This window comes from Scomber japonicus, chromosome 10 (genome assembly GCF_027409825.1).
Source record: "Scomber japonicus isolate fScoJap1 chromosome 10, fScoJap1.pri, whole genome shotgun sequence".
NCBI lineage: Eukaryota > Metazoa > Chordata > Actinopteri > Scombriformes > Scombridae > Scomber > Scomber japonicus.
The window spans coordinates 35,395,468-35,410,328 of record NC_070587.1 but is presented as its reverse complement, the minus strand read 5'-3'; the positions used below and the strand labels follow the sequence as shown (position 1 = coordinate 35,410,328).

Below are 14,861 nucleotides of genomic sequence, written 5' to 3'. Positions count from 1 at the left end.
GAGTGATTCTGATTCATTATCGGACAGAGAAGGTAGATTGAGATCCTGAAAAAAGTCTGCACACGCCTGCATATCAAGGGAAATTTCAGATTTATAAAGAGATGAATAGAAAGATTTAAATTCAGAGTTGATGTCAAGTGGATTGCTCAGGGTGCGACTAGGTGTTTCAATGGCCGTAATGTTTGAATATTTTTCATGGGTTTTCAGTCTTAAAGCTAAAAGGTGACTTGGTCTGGCACCATTGAAATAATATGTTCTTCTGGTCCTGTGTATCAAGAACTCTGCCCTACGCCTTAACAAAGAATTCAACTCAGTTTTTGTCACAGCTATTCTGCCTTGTACTGCACCAGAATATGTGGCCCGCTGCTGCGCCTCCAGCTCAGAGAGCGTATTCTCCAGTTCGGTTATCTTTTTTAGTCTACTCTTATTAAAATGGGATGAAAATGAAATTGAGGAGTCCCTAATACAGCCCTTTATAGCATCCCATAAAAATCTAGGATCATCTACTGAGCCTGCATTTAGATCTATAAAAATGTTTAACTTCTCCTTGAGAAAAGTGCAAAAATCATCATTTTTGAGAAGTGAGACGTTGAACCGCCAGCGTGGAGCTCGAGGTGGTGTACCTAGGAGCGTGAAGCGCGCTGCAACAATGCCATGATCTGATAAGGAACAAGGCTTAATAACAACATCATGTATTTCAGAAAAGGAAGTAGTTGAAGTTAATATATAATCTATTCTGGAAAAGCTCTGATGTCTAGCTGAATAAAAAGTGTACTGTTTAGACGTGGGATTGATAGTGCGGTACAAGTCTGTTAAGCTAAGTGCTGACAGAAAGTTCTGAAAGTCTTTTGATGCTTGCAACTGTGTGGCCGTGGAGCGCTGAGAAGATTTGTCCAATATTACATTTGCATTGCAGTTCATGTCTGCACCGAGAATAAGTGAGAAGTCTTGTAGTTGCACTAAGACTTCTGTTAATCTGGGAAAGAACTCTGTTTCATATTGGGATGGAGCATAAACTGATATGAAAGCAAATTTGCGTCCAGATATAATAGTCTTAATGTAAGAAACCCTGCCATCCTCACTACCAAATTGCCCAAGTATAGTTATTGAAAGATTACGTCTCAGTACTACTAGCGACCCCCTAGTTTTAGTGTCCAGCGACGCTGAGGCGGCCACATAATAGTGCTTATTTGAAAATCTGCGGACATCTATAGCTCTTAAATGGGACTCCTGTATAAAGGCAACGTCCACATGTTGTCTACGTAACAGATCTAAACAGGCTGTGCGTTTAATTTGACCATTCAGCCCATTTACATTCCAGCTAATTACATGCATACTACTCATAATTGCTAATGAAAGCTAGTATTGTGATACAAGATGCAGAGTAGAAAAACAACCCAATATTGCAGCTGGCCGACCAAATTGTAAAATTTAAGTGCTGAGAGAGATCCATCCCACCCCAAGGTCCCTGTCGCCATGAACCCGCCACTCTCAAAAGAACAAGAGAGGGCAAAAACAAAAACCCCCACAAAAATGTGAAAACATAGAAAAGCAAAAAACAAAATTTGACTCCTCCTGGGGAGCCTGACTTCCCCCCCATGTTGGACCTGTGACCCTCGAGAGGCGTGTTCCTTCCCGGCGCGCGCACAGGTCCCCCCATACAATAACAGTTATACTTATATCATAGTAATGATCATAACAATTGTAAATGGGCTACACACAATATACAGACGTGTGGTAGATTATCAGTACCTATTAGTACTGGATACAAGTGGAACATGGCTGGTAGAATAGTAACTTAAAGTAGAGTTGGCAGCATGCCGAGACTATAACAGCCTTCCTATTAGAAAATAGAGCTTGATTTTAAACAACGATCAAACAGAAATCTAGTAACAACAATAACATGTAAATCCCTAACATTATGCAGAGTAATGAAGTTAGTATTTCTTAATACTGACTGAGCAAATGAACAGGAACAGAAAGAATGATATAAGCCAGCTGGACTTAATCATAATATGAAGGGTTTAAGTCCAATGAATCCGAGTATGTTTACAGGGCATTTAGTTAAAGTGACCAGCTGGTTGGATTACCTGTGTTGTTGGAGACTATTCACCGAGAGAATTGATGAAACCTTTTACCTCCCGTGGGGTGTTGAAAAAATGGCTCACTCCCCCTTGGATGGCCTTGAGTTTTGCAGGATAGAGGAGAAAGGTGCGAAATTTCAGTTTCTGCAGAGCGTCCATTGCCTCGGAGAAGGCCAGCCTGCGTTTGAACGTGTGCGGGCTGTAGTCCGGGGTGAAGCGGATGGTTCTTCCCTCCAACTCCACGGCCGCACCGCGCGCCACTTTCAGGATCTTGTCCCTGTCAGTGAAGCGTAGTAGTTTAAGGATGATGGTGCGAGGCACAGGTCTGCCATTTGCGTCTTCCTTCGGGGCTCCTACACGGTGTGCGCGCATAATTTCAACAGATCCCAGGTTAGGAAACCACCGCGGCATGGCGTCCGACAGAAAAGCAAGAACATTCAGTGTCTCTGGGTTTTCAGGGACTCCATGCACACGGACGTTATCTCTGCGCGACCTGTCCTCCATGTCGGCAATTTTGTCCTCCAGTTGGGCATGTTTTTCTGCCAATTTGCTCACCGACGAAGAGAGCCGACTGTCCACCTCCATTACACGGTTCTCGTCCTTCTCCATATAGTCCACACACTTTGAAATATCAGCTTGCATAGTAACCATCTCGCCTCGGAAAACCGCGATCTGTGCATCCACCAGAGCCTGTGTCTTGTTAGTCAGATGAGACACCACGTCTTCCACGAGTATGGGGATAGCCTCTTTGATAGCTTCTGCAACTGCTAGCTTAACTAGCTCGGCGAGCTCCACGTTGTTGGCTGAAGTGGTTGGCGTTTTTTCCAAACTTGCTGCCATCACATTGTCGGCTGAAGTCGGGCGAATTGTTGCCGCCTGTATTTTTGTTGTCGGACTTGTTGCTTCCACTACGCTGACGGCCGAAGGAGGTGTTGCTGGCTGTTTGCTAATCGTTGGCTTCGAGTTTGCTGCCACAACGATGGCTGGACGAGGTGTCGCTGGCTGTTTGTTTGTCGGTCTTTTCGAATTTGGCATCTTAGTGTACACAAAACTTGCACAAAACAGAAAAAATTAACCGAGAGCCTAAAAAGTAGCGTTGGATATAAAAATAATACTTAAATATTGGGGGGTTCTGCGGAGCGGCGAAGCGAAGCGTCTACATCCCTTGCGATGATCACGTGACTCCCCAAGTTAGATTATACTTATTTTAAGTGACTGGCTCAGATCAAAGATCCCTTCTTGTCCAGAGCTCTGCTTGCTGGGGGATAGATCTCAACTACCACAAATTTCCAAATGTAATTTTTCTGTAATCTCAGTGGGCGTGGCAACTGCATGCCGTATCATTTTAAGACATTGGAAGACATTAGAAGCCCCTCAGGTCAAAGAATGGGTTTATGCAATGACCGAAACTGCATCCTATGAATCTATGCTTAACAGACTGAGTGATGATGGGGGGAAGGGGGCAACCCCGTGGGATGGGTTTTGGGACCTTATAAAGATAAATAATGAGGGGGGGGAGGGGGGGTCCTGTAATGCCTAGAGGTGTTTATGTCCATTTTCTTTTGTGTTTGTTTATTTTATTTGATGTACTAAGTCTGTCCTGATAACATATATGTACTGCCGTCTCTTGTATGGAGGAAATGCCTGTCATGTACCGAGCCTATGTAAAGTGAAAAGTTCAATAAAAACTTGAATTCAAAAAAAAAAAAAAAAAAAAGAAAGAAAGCTGCTATAACAGCATAAACACAGGTCCCATATGGTCTAGCGGTCAGGATTCCTGGTTTTCACCCAGGCGGCCCGGGTTCAACTCCCGGTATGGGAGCTAAATTGTACTATGAGACTTGAGATGTTCAAACTACTCTAAGAAACGACATGTTGCTGGACATGGTCATTCCAACCAAGCAGCAAAACACCAGGCTTAACCAACTGATATCAGTCTTCAGGCAGTCGATAGAGCAAACCATGTGATCTTGATTGTAACAAAAATCTGCAGGCATACGTCCCTTTATGGACTAGTTTGGACATGTGTGACATACTGGGTGTTGGAACATCTTGTGGCATTTAGTGAAACTACAGTTTAACACAGAAGAAACCGGGAATCCTGACTGCTAGACCATATGGGACCTGGTTTCAGACACTGAGAGCAGCTTTCTTGGGTTGCTAACAACTTCTGAGTTTAAATAGCTCAGCTTGAAAGTCACTAGAACACAAGAAAGCTGCTCTGAGAACAAGAAACTCAGTCCCATATGGTCTAGCGGTCAGGATTCCTGGTTTTCACCCAGGCGGCCCGGGTTCAACTCCCGGTATGGGAACATACTTTGCTCTTAACAATCAGGTGAAGTAAATCTCACAGGAATTGAGTGCCCAAAGCATGTCAAACAGTGCTACATATCTCAACTAGTACACTAGTTTACCTCAGAGCAGGACTATACTTGTATATTGTATGAAATCAGAGAACATAAAGTTAGCTGGCTGTATGAGAAAGTATTATCACTCAGCACACTACATTAAGATTTTTATGTGTTCAGTCACTGAAAACCAACATAAACAATTCTAGATCACCACTGATTGATGTAGACATTGCTATACCAGGAGATGAACCCAGGCCAGCTGAGGGAAAACTAGGACAGCTCGACCATATGGGACATAAACACAGAAGAGGACATTAGTCATAGTTGCCTGAGAATGATGACTTTCATATACTGAAATAACTATTAATATATCAAGAAAGCTGCTCTGATAGCATGGACACAGGTCCCATATGGTCTAGCGGTCAGGATTCCTGGTTTTCACCCAGGCGGCCCGGGTTCAACTCCCGGTATGGGAATGTCTACATGCAACTGGTAACCTGACCATACAGAACCTCGTTCACAGAGTTGCGAAAGACTCGTTACAGCTGTTACCTCCGGATGACTTGATTATTTATAACGAAGCTCACAAGAGTCGAGCAGAATCCCAAGAAAACAGCTCTCAGGATTTCTGACGAAGTCCCATATGGTCTAGCGGTCAGGATTCCTGGTTTTCACCCAGGTGGCCCTGTTCAACTCCCGGTATGGGAACATACTTTGCTCTTAACAATCAGGTAAAGTAAATCTCACAGGAATTGAGTGCCCAAAGCATGTCAAACAGTGCTACATACTTCAACTAGTAGAAAAACAAATGCTCTTGTTTACCTCAGAGCAGGACTATAGTTATAATAGTATAGTAGTACAGAGAACATAAAGTTAGCTGGCTGTATGAGACAGTATTATCACTCAGCATGAAACTACAGAAGTATTCTTATGTATTCAGTCACTGAAAACCAACATAAACAATTCTAGATCACCATTGATTGATGTAGACTTTGCTATACCAGGAGATGAACCCAGGCCAGCTGAGGGAAAACTAGGACAGCTCGACCATATGGGACATAAACACAGAAGAGGACATTGGTCATAGTTGCCTGAGAATTATGAAATTAGGACTTTCATATACTGAAATAACTATTAATATATCAAGAAAGCTGCTCTAACAGCATGAACGCAGGTCCCATATGGTCTAGCGGTCAGGATTCCTGGTTTTCACCCAGGCGGCCTGGGTTCAACTCCCGGTATGGGAACATACTTTGCTCTTAACAATCAGGTAAAGTAAATCTGTGATCTTGATTGTAACAAAAATCTTCAGGCATGCATGCCTTTATGGACTAGTTTGGACATGTGTGACTGTGATATCGTCGGATATCAATTAATAGAAGTGCAACATATACTTCGTTGAGCTGACTTTATTTGCAGGACCCATCACGGGATAGTACATGACCAACGTGTTAGTAGCCTCTTCTCTTGCATACACACAGACTGCCTAATCGGAAGATACTCTAAGCCAGGTGCGCCCCCTATAGGTATTCAACTGCAACAGAACACAATAGTCACTCTACAACATCCCTCCCCTCTTAAATTCAAACTACACCACAGTTTGTATGTAATCCAACACCACATAACTATAATAAATCACTGAATGCATAAGCACAGCAACAAACATTCTCTTATGACTTTTTTTCTAATCTTGTAAGAGAATAAAATACAGCATGTCCCAACAATATGCATGTATAAATCAGATAACAAATATATCCTGTTTTTTTTTTTTTTTATCTTCTCAGCCCAAAATATGACAATTGTGTGTTTAACATTACTACTGTAATCAACTTAAAGAAAACACAATCTTGTCTCTGCATCTTAAACATGCCTTTTCACTTAACAACAAAGTCTTTGAAATGAGCTGGTGGTCTCTTGTGTCTTTGAGATCTGAACAGCTCCTTAGTGGGCGAACCACCGGGTGTACTGTCCTCCTTGTTTTGCTTCACAGTAAGGGCAGCTTTGTCATCCACTGGTGTAGTGTTTGTGTCCTCTGGTCCTATATTGGTTACTGTTGGAGGTACCACATGCTCCTCAGGTGTCATATCCGGTATCAGAATTGGCAGATCTTGCTCCTGTCTGCTGAACAGTTGATCCACGTGTCTCCTGACAACTTTACCATTTCCCAGCAGCACTGTATAAGACACTGGTCCCGTGATCTCCTGTATCAGTCCTGGTATCCATTTAGGTCCACATCCATAGTTTTTGGTATAGATAGAGTCTCCTGTTGCAAAGTTGCGCTCTTTTGCGTGTTTGTCATGGTGGGTTTTTTGGCTTGCTTGTTTTGACTCCACCTTTTTTTTTAAGTCAGGATGTATGAGATCCAATGTACACCTCAACTTCCGACTCATCATCATCTCAGCAGGTGAAAGTCCAGTAGTTGACTGTGGAGTGATGCGATAGCTAAACAGAGCCCTATTTAACCTTGTCTCCAGTGTATCACCGCTGCTCTTTTTCATGAGTTCTTTAAAAGTCTGTACAGCCCTTTCTGCTAAGCCGTTAGATGAAGGGTGGTACGGTGCTGATGTGACATGTGTGATTCCATTCCGTGTCATGAACTCTTTGGTTTGTTCACTGACAAAACACTGTGCATTGTCAGACACAATCATTTCTGGAATACCATGTGTGCTGAAACTGTTTCTCAAGCAATTTAGTGTGTTAGCTGATGTAGCTGATGCTACTGGATACACATCTAACCACTTTGAGTGCGCATCCACAATGACTAAGAACATTTTATCCATAAAGGGACCTGCATAATCTATGTGGAGCCTCCTCCACGGCTTCTCAGGCCACTCCCAGGGGTGGAGTGGTGCACAAGCAGGTGCCTTTCTGTGTTCTTGGCATGTGGAGCATAACTTTACCTTATTCTCTATGTCATTGTCCATGTGTGGCCACCACATGTAACTTCGTGCCAGGCCTTTCATGCGGCTCATTCCCGGGTGTGACTGGTGTAACTGTTCCAACATAGGAGCTCGTCCCCTCTCCGGTATCACTATGCGGGCTCCCCACAACACACAGCCATCTTGTACACTCAGCTCATGTTGTCTTTGTCGATAATGTACAAAGTCTCTGTCCTGATTCTTTGGCCATCCTCTCAGTACATACTCACGTACTCGTGAGAGTATAGGATCCTTATCTGTCCATTTTTTTAGTTGCTCTGAAGTCATCAGTGGTGGATGCTCCTGATCCAACATTAACACATGTTCCTCTGGTGCTGGAACACTTGGTGTATCAGGTAGTGGGAGACGGCTAAGAGCGTCAGCGTTACCATTATTTTTACCTGCTCTATACATGATAACATACTCATATGCTCTTAACAGCACAGCCCATCTCATTATCCTCTGGGATGCCATCTGTGGCACCGCTTTCATCTCATGGAATAAGCCTAGCAAGGGCTTGTGATCTGTATAAATCACAAATTTCCTTCCATATAGATAATTGTGAAAGTACTGTACTCCAAAAATGACAGCTAGTCCCTCTTTATCAAGCTGGGAGTAATTCTTTTCTGCCGCTGAAAGTGTGTGTGATGCAAACCCTATAGGTTTCTCTGCTCCATCTGACATGCGGTGAGCCAGCACTGCTCCAACTCCATATGGAGAAGCGTCACAGCACAGTATCAGTTCTTTTTGTTCATCATAGTGCACTAACACACTGCTCGATTGCTAAAGCTCTTTTGACTGCTTGAAAGCTTTATTTTGCTCGGGTCCCCAAGACCACAGTTCATCCTTCCTCAACAGTTTGTGCATAGGTGCCAGTAATGTTGACAGATTTGGCAGGAATTTATTGTAGAAGTTCAACAGTCCCAAATAAGCTTTTAGCTCCATTACTGATGTAGGAGTGGGAGCTTCCTGAACTGCTTTCACTTTTGCTGGCAATGGATGCAACCCTGTCTTGTCCACTCGATGTCCTAAGAATGTCACTTCTTTCTCCATAAACTCACACTTGCTCCTTTTTAAGCGAAGTCCTGCATCCTCCAGTCGCTGTAGTACTTGATCCAGTGTTTGCAGGTGATCTTTACTATCTTTTCCTGTCAGAATGATGTCGTCCAAATACACTGCCACATTTGCCAATCCCTGCAGCACACCCTCCATAGTACGCTGAAAGATGGCTGGACTGGAGCTCACCCCAAAAGGTAACCTTGTATATGTGAACAGTTCCTTATGTGTGTTCACTGTGACATATTTTCGTGATTCCTCATCCAGTACTATTTGCTGATATGCATGGCTCATGTCTAACTTGGTATATGTCTCTCCTCCAGTTAAACAGGCTATCATGTCCTCCATTCTTGGAATGGGGTACTGCTCAATAGGTGACACTTTGTTTACGGTGAGTTTATAGTCACCACAAATTCTCGCTCTGGCATCTGGTTTTAAGACTGGTACAATGGGTGCAGCCCATTCTGAAAACTTCACTGGCTCTATGATTTTCTCATGTAAGAGCCTCTCTATCTCTTGCTCGACTTTCTTTTTCATTGCAAAAGGTACTGACCTTGGCTTGTAGAAACAGGGTGTGGCATCACTAGCTACATGTATTTTTGCAGTGAAGCCTTTTAACATCCCTAGCTCTGCTTTGAACACTGCTTCATGCCTTGAAAGTACTTCCTGTAGATTGTTTTCTCTGTCCTCTATCTTGTGTACAGGTTGCCAGTCCACTTTGAGAGCTTTAAGCCAATCTCGTCCCAGTAGACTTGTCCCTGAACCTTTGACAACCACCACTGCTAACATCTTAGCAATGCCTTCGTGTTCAACTTTGACCTTTGTCGCTCCTAATACGGGCACTTTATGGCCACCGTATGTTCTCAGTTTTATCCTGCACTTGGCTAGTCTAGGTTTGTCACCCTCACTGAATAGTTTGTATAATGCTCCCTTCGACATAATGGTGTACCCACAGCCAGTATCTACCTCATAGGTTACATTTTTCCCGTTTACTTGTAATACTTTTTTTATGGGCTCTTCTCTGGGGATGATTATCTCTTCATTTATGTTGTACATGGTCAATGCCCTATCCTTAATGTGATATTTAGTGGAAACATCCTCACTATCACTATCACTTCCTTCCTCTTGCATGAAATTAGCCCTTTTTCCTTGCCTGCCTTTATCCCCTTTAAAGTGCTTAGCCTTTTCCTTTCCCCCTATTGTCATCCTGCAGGCCCTCTTTATGTGTCCCACTTTACCACAACCGTGGCACTTTTCATTGGCAAACCTGCAGTCCTTAGCCAGATGGTTGTCACCTCCACATCTGTAGCACTTCTTCATGTCCTGCTGACTTTTTGAACGCGTGTCATTCACTTTGTTGACAGAGCCCGCCGCACGACTCCATTTGCCCTGCTCCTTCATGCCATGTAAATCCACAATGTCTCTGTTTGCCGCCTCCATGGCCTGCGCAAACTTGAGGGCTTTGTCAAAAGTCAAACCATCCTCCGACAGCAGCCTCCGCTGAATCCTGTCGTCATTTATGCTGCACACAAGACGGTCTCTCAGCATCACCGTCAAAGATTCCCCATAATTACAGTCCTGCGCTAGCTTCCTTAGCTCTGCCACATAGTCACCCACAGTCTCATCAGACTTTCTGTTTCGTGTATTAAACTTCCATCGTTGCATAATTTCACTAGATTTAGGGTGAAAATGATTTCTCAACAGCCTTACCAGGTCACTGTAAGACTTATCTCCGGGTTTGTCGGGGCTGAGCAGGTTTCTCATCAGTGCATATGTCTGCGCGCCTACTCCACTCAGCAGCACAGCTCGTTTCTTTTCTGCATTGTCGATGTCATTTGCCACGAAGAAATGGTCCAGAATCTCACAGTACTCTTCCCAAGTCTGTGACTTGCAATCAAAAGGTGACACCGACCCCACCGTGGCAGCCATGTTTTTTCCTTACAGAGAGCGCCCAGATTTCTTCACGCCGTCGGCACAACGTCTGTAGTTCACGGTCGGACTGTTAGCACTAGCCTAGCTTCAGGTCATTTGCTAACTCAGCCAGCACCGCGCCCGTAGTCTTAACTCGCTGTTTCACTTCAGGCTTTTATCCTCGTCGCCATATGTGATATCGTCGGATATCAATTAATAGAAGTGCAACATACACTTCGTTGAGCTGACTTTATTTGCAGGACCCATCACGGGATAGTACATGACCAACGTGTTAGTAGCCTCTTCTCTTGCATACACACAGACTGCCTAATCGGAAGATACTCTAAGCCAGGTGCGCCCCCTATAGGTATTCAACTGCAACAGAACACAATAGTCACTCTACAACAGTGACATACTGGGTGTTGGAACATCTTGTGGCATTTAGTGAAACTACAGTTTAACACACAGAAGAAACCAGGAATCCTGACTGCTAGACCATATGGGACCTGGTTTCAGACACTGAAAGCAGCTTTCTTCGGTTGCTAACAACTTCTGAGTTTAAATAGCTCAGCTTGAAAGTCACTAGAACACAAGAAAGCTGCTCTGAGAACAAGAAACTAAGTCCCATATGGTCTAGCGGTTAGGATTCCTGGTTTTCACCCAGGCGGCCCGGGTTCAACTCCCGGTATGGGAACATACTTTGCTCTTAACAATCAGGTAAAGTAAATCTCACAGGAATTGAGTGCCCAAAGCATGTCAAACAGTGCTACATACTTCAACTAGTAGAAAAACAAATGCTCTTGTTTACCTCAGAGCAGGACTATAGTTATAATAGTATAGTAGTACAGAGAACATAAAGTTAGCTGGCTGTATGAGACAGTATTATCACTCAGCATGAAACTACATAAGTATTCTTATGTATTCAGTCACTGAAAACCAACATAAACAATTCTAGATCACCATTGATTGATGTAGACTTTGCTATACCAGGAGATGAACCCAGGCCAGCTGAGGGAAAACTAGGACAGCTCGACCATATGGGACATAAACACAGAAGAGGACATTGGTCATAGTTGCCTGAGAATGATGAAATTAGGACTTTCATATACTGAAATAACTATTAATTTATCAAGAAAGCTGCTCTAATAGCATGAACACAGGTCCCATATGGTCTAGCGGTCAGGATTCCTGGTTTTCACCCAGGCGGCCCGGGTTCAACTCCCAGTATGGGAACACCTACATGCAACTGGTAACCTGACTATACAGAACCTGGTTCACAGAGTTGCGGAAGACTCATTACAGCTGTTACCTTGGGATGGCTTGATTATTTATAACGAAGCTCACAAGAGTCGAGCAGAATCCCAAGCAAACAGCTCTCAAGATTTCTGACGAAGCCCCATATGTTCTAGCGGTCAGGATTCCTGGTTTTCACCCAGGCGGCCCGGGTTCAACTCCCGGTATGGGAACTAAATTGCATGTATCACATTACACATCCTTTGGAGGGATGTTCCAAGTCACTGTCAGATAAAGTTCCCATGTATTTGTCATTAAGATGTAGATATAATTGTACTATGAGACTTGAGATGTTCAAACTAATCTATGAAACGACATGTGGCTGGACATGGTCATTCCAACCAAGCAGGGAAACACCGGGCGTAACTCACCTAACCAACTGTTACCAGTCTTCAGGCAGTCAATAGAGCAAATCATGTGATCTTGATTGTAACAAAAATCTGCAGGCATACATCCCTTTATGGACTAGTTTGGACATGTGTGACATACTGGGAGTTGGAACATCTGGTGGCATTTAGTGAAACCACAGTTTAACACACAGAAGAAACCAGGAATCATGACTGCTAGACCATATGGGACCTGGTTTCAGACACTGAAAGCAGCTTTCTTGGGTTGCTAACAACTTCTGATTTTAAATAGCTCAGCTTGAAAGTCACTAGAACACACGAAAGCTGCTCTGAGAACAAGAAACTAAGTCCCATATGGTCTAGCGGTCAGGATTCCTGGTTTTCACCCAGGCGGCCCGGGTTCAACTCCCGGTATGGGAACATACTCTGCTCTTAACAATCAGGTAAAGTAAATCTCACAGGAATTGAGTGCCCAAAGCATGTCAAACAGTGCTACATACTTCAACTAATATACTAGTTTACCTCAGACCAGGACTATAGTTGTATATTGTATGAAATCAGACAACATAAAGTTAGCTGGCTGTATGACACATTATTATCACTCAGCATGAAACTACATACGTATTCTTATGTATTCAGTCACTGAAAACCAGCATAAACAATTCTAGACCACCACTGATTGATGTAGACTTTGCTATACCAGGAGATGAACCCAGGCCAGCTGAGGGAAAACCAGGAATCCTGACAGCTAGACCATATGGTGCACAAACACAGAAGAGGACATTAGTCATATTTGCCTGAGAATGATGAAATTATGACTTTCATATACTGAAATAACTATTAATTTATCAAGAAAGCTGCTCTAACAGCATGAACACAGGTCCCATATGGTCTAGCGGTCAGGATTCCTGGTTTTCACCCAGGTGGCCTGGGTTCAACTCCCGGTATGGGAACTGAATTGCATGTATCACATTACACATCCTTTGGAGGGATGTTCCAAGTCATTGTCAGATAAAGTTCACATGTATTTGTCATTAAGATGTAGATATAATTGTACTATGAGACTTGAGATGTTCAAACTACTCTATGAAACGACATGTGGCTGGACATGGTCATTCCAACCAAGCAGGGAAACACCGGGCGTAACTCACTTAACCAACTGATATCAGTCTTCAGGCAGTTGATAGAGCAAATCATGTGATCTTGATTGTAACAAAAATCTGCAGGCATACATCCCTTTATGGACTAGTTTGGAAATGTGTGACATACTGGGAGTTGGAACATCTGGTGGCATTTAGTGAAACCACAGTTTAACACACAGAAGAAACCAGGAATCCTGACTGCTAGACCATATGGGATCTGGTTTCAGACACTGAAAGCAGCTTTCTTGGGTTGCTAACAACTTCTGAGTTTAAATAGCTCAGCTTGAAAGTCACTAGAACACAAGAAAGCTGCTCTGAGAACAAGAAACTAAGTCCCATATGGTCTAGTGGTCAGGATTCCTGGTTTTCATCCAGGCGGCCCAGGTTCAACTCCCGGTATGGGAACATACTTTGCTCTTAACAATCAGGTAAAGTAAATCTCACAGGAATTGAGTGCCCAAAGCATGTCAAACAGTGCTACATACTTCAACTAGTAGAAAAACAAATGCTCTTGTTTACCTCAGAGCAGGACTATAGTTATAATAGTATAGTAGTACAGAGAACATAAAGTTAGCTGGCTGTATGAGACAGTATTATCACTCAGCATGAAACTACAGAAGTATTCTTATGTATTCAGTCACTGAAAACCAACATAAACAATTCTAGATCACCATTGATTGATGTAGACTTTGCTATACCAGGAGATGAACCCAGGCCAGCTGAGGGAAAACTAGGACAGCTCGACCATATGGGACATAAACACAGAAGAGGACATTGGTCATAGTTGCCTGAGAATGATGAAATTAGGACTTTCATATACTGAAATAACTATTCATTTATCAAGAACGCTGCTCTGACAGTAGGAAAGACTCGTTACAGCTGTTAACTTGGGATGACTTGATTATTTATAACGAAGCTCACAAGAGTCGAGTAGAATCCCAAGAAAACAGCTCTCAGGATTTCTGACGGAGTCCCATATGGTCTAGCGGTCAGGATTCCTGGTTTTCACCCAGGCGGCCCGGGTTCAACTCCCGGTATGGGAACTGAATTGCATGTATCACATTACACGTCCTTTGGAGGGATGTTCCAAGTCATTGTCAGATAAAGTTCCCATGTATTTGTCATTAAGATGTAGATATAATTGTACTATGAGACTTGAGATGTTCAAACTACTCTATGAAACGACATGTGGCTGGACATGGTCATTCCAACCAAGCAGGGAAACACCGGGCGTAACTCACTTAACCTACTGATATCAGTCTTCAGGCAGTCAATAGAGCAAACCATGTGATCTTGATTGTAACAAAAATCTGCAGGCATACATCTCTTTATGGACTAGTTTGGACATGTGTGACATACTGGGAGTTGGAACATCTGGTGGCATTTAGTGAAACTACAGTTTAACACACAGAAGAAACCAGGAATCCTGACTGCTAGACCATATGGGACCTGGTTTCAGACACTGAAAGCAGCTTTCTTGGGTTGCTAACAACTTCTGAGTTTAAATAGCTCAGATTGAAAGTCACTAGAACACAAGAAAGCTGCTCTGAGAACAAGAAACTAAGTCCCATATGGTCTAGCGGTCAGGATTCCTGGTTTTCATCCAGGCGGCCCGCGTTCAACTCCCGGTATGGGAACATACTTTGCTCTTAACAATCAGGTAAAGTAAATCTCACAGGAATTGAGTGCTCAAAGCATGTCAAACAGTGCTACATACTTCAACTAGTAGAAAAACAAATGCTCTTGTTTACCTCAGAGC

At 43.3% G+C, this 14,861-nt stretch overlaps 1 protein-coding gene and 11 non-coding genes across 12 annotated transcripts; 11 read left to right on the top strand and 1 right to left on the bottom strand.

Annotated features, from left to right (window-relative positions):
* The first annotated feature begins 3,834 nt into the window (after positions 1-3,834).
* On the top strand, positions 3,835-3,906 carry trnae-uuc (transfer RNA glutamic acid (anticodon UUC)). Its single transcript has one exon. It is a non-coding gene; the product is annotated as a tRNA-Glu (tRNA).
* A 418-nt stretch (positions 3,907-4,324) lies between these two features.
* Positions 4,325-4,396, top strand: trnae-uuc (transfer RNA glutamic acid (anticodon UUC)). The gene has a single exon. It is a non-coding gene; the product is annotated as a tRNA-Glu (tRNA).
* A 443-nt stretch (positions 4,397-4,839) lies between these two features.
* On the top strand, positions 4,840-4,911 carry trnae-uuc (transfer RNA glutamic acid (anticodon UUC)). Its single transcript has one exon. It is a non-coding gene; the product is annotated as a tRNA-Glu (tRNA).
* A 699-nt stretch (positions 4,912-5,610) lies between these two features.
* On the top strand, positions 5,611-5,682 carry trnae-uuc (transfer RNA glutamic acid (anticodon UUC)). Its single transcript has one exon. It is a non-coding gene; the product is annotated as a tRNA-Glu (tRNA).
* A 627-nt stretch (positions 5,683-6,309) lies between these two features.
* Positions 6,310-10,338, bottom strand: LOC128366979 (uncharacterized protein K02A2.6-like). The gene is given in 1 exon segment (XM_053327739.1): positions 6,310-10,338. A coding segment is annotated over 1 exon segment (4,029 nt).
* Positions 10,339-10,942: 604 nt separating this feature from the next.
* trnae-uuc (transfer RNA glutamic acid (anticodon UUC)) lies at positions 10,943-11,014 on the top strand. Its single transcript has one exon. It is a non-coding gene; the product is annotated as a tRNA-Glu (tRNA).
* Positions 11,015-11,481: 467 nt separating this feature from the next.
* On the top strand, positions 11,482-11,553 carry trnae-uuc (transfer RNA glutamic acid (anticodon UUC)). Its single transcript has one exon. It is a non-coding gene; the product is annotated as a tRNA-Glu (tRNA).
* Positions 11,554-12,308: 755 nt separating this feature from the next.
* trnae-uuc (transfer RNA glutamic acid (anticodon UUC)) lies at positions 12,309-12,380 on the top strand. The gene has a single exon. It is a non-coding gene; the product is annotated as a tRNA-Glu (tRNA).
* A 461-nt stretch (positions 12,381-12,841) lies between these two features.
* On the top strand, positions 12,842-12,913 carry trnae-uuc (transfer RNA glutamic acid (anticodon UUC)). Its single transcript has one exon. It is a non-coding gene; the product is annotated as a tRNA-Glu (tRNA).
* Positions 12,914-13,435: 522 nt separating this feature from the next.
* trnae-uuc (transfer RNA glutamic acid (anticodon UUC)) lies at positions 13,436-13,507 on the top strand. Its single transcript has one exon. It is a non-coding gene; the product is annotated as a tRNA-Glu (tRNA).
* A 566-nt stretch (positions 13,508-14,073) lies between these two features.
* trnae-uuc (transfer RNA glutamic acid (anticodon UUC)) lies at positions 14,074-14,145 on the top strand. The gene has a single exon. It is a non-coding gene; the product is annotated as a tRNA-Glu (tRNA).
* Positions 14,146-14,667: 522 nt separating this feature from the next.
* Positions 14,668-14,739, top strand: trnae-uuc (transfer RNA glutamic acid (anticodon UUC)). Its single transcript has one exon. It is a non-coding gene; the product is annotated as a tRNA-Glu (tRNA).
* Positions 14,740-14,861: the final 122 nt, after the last annotated feature.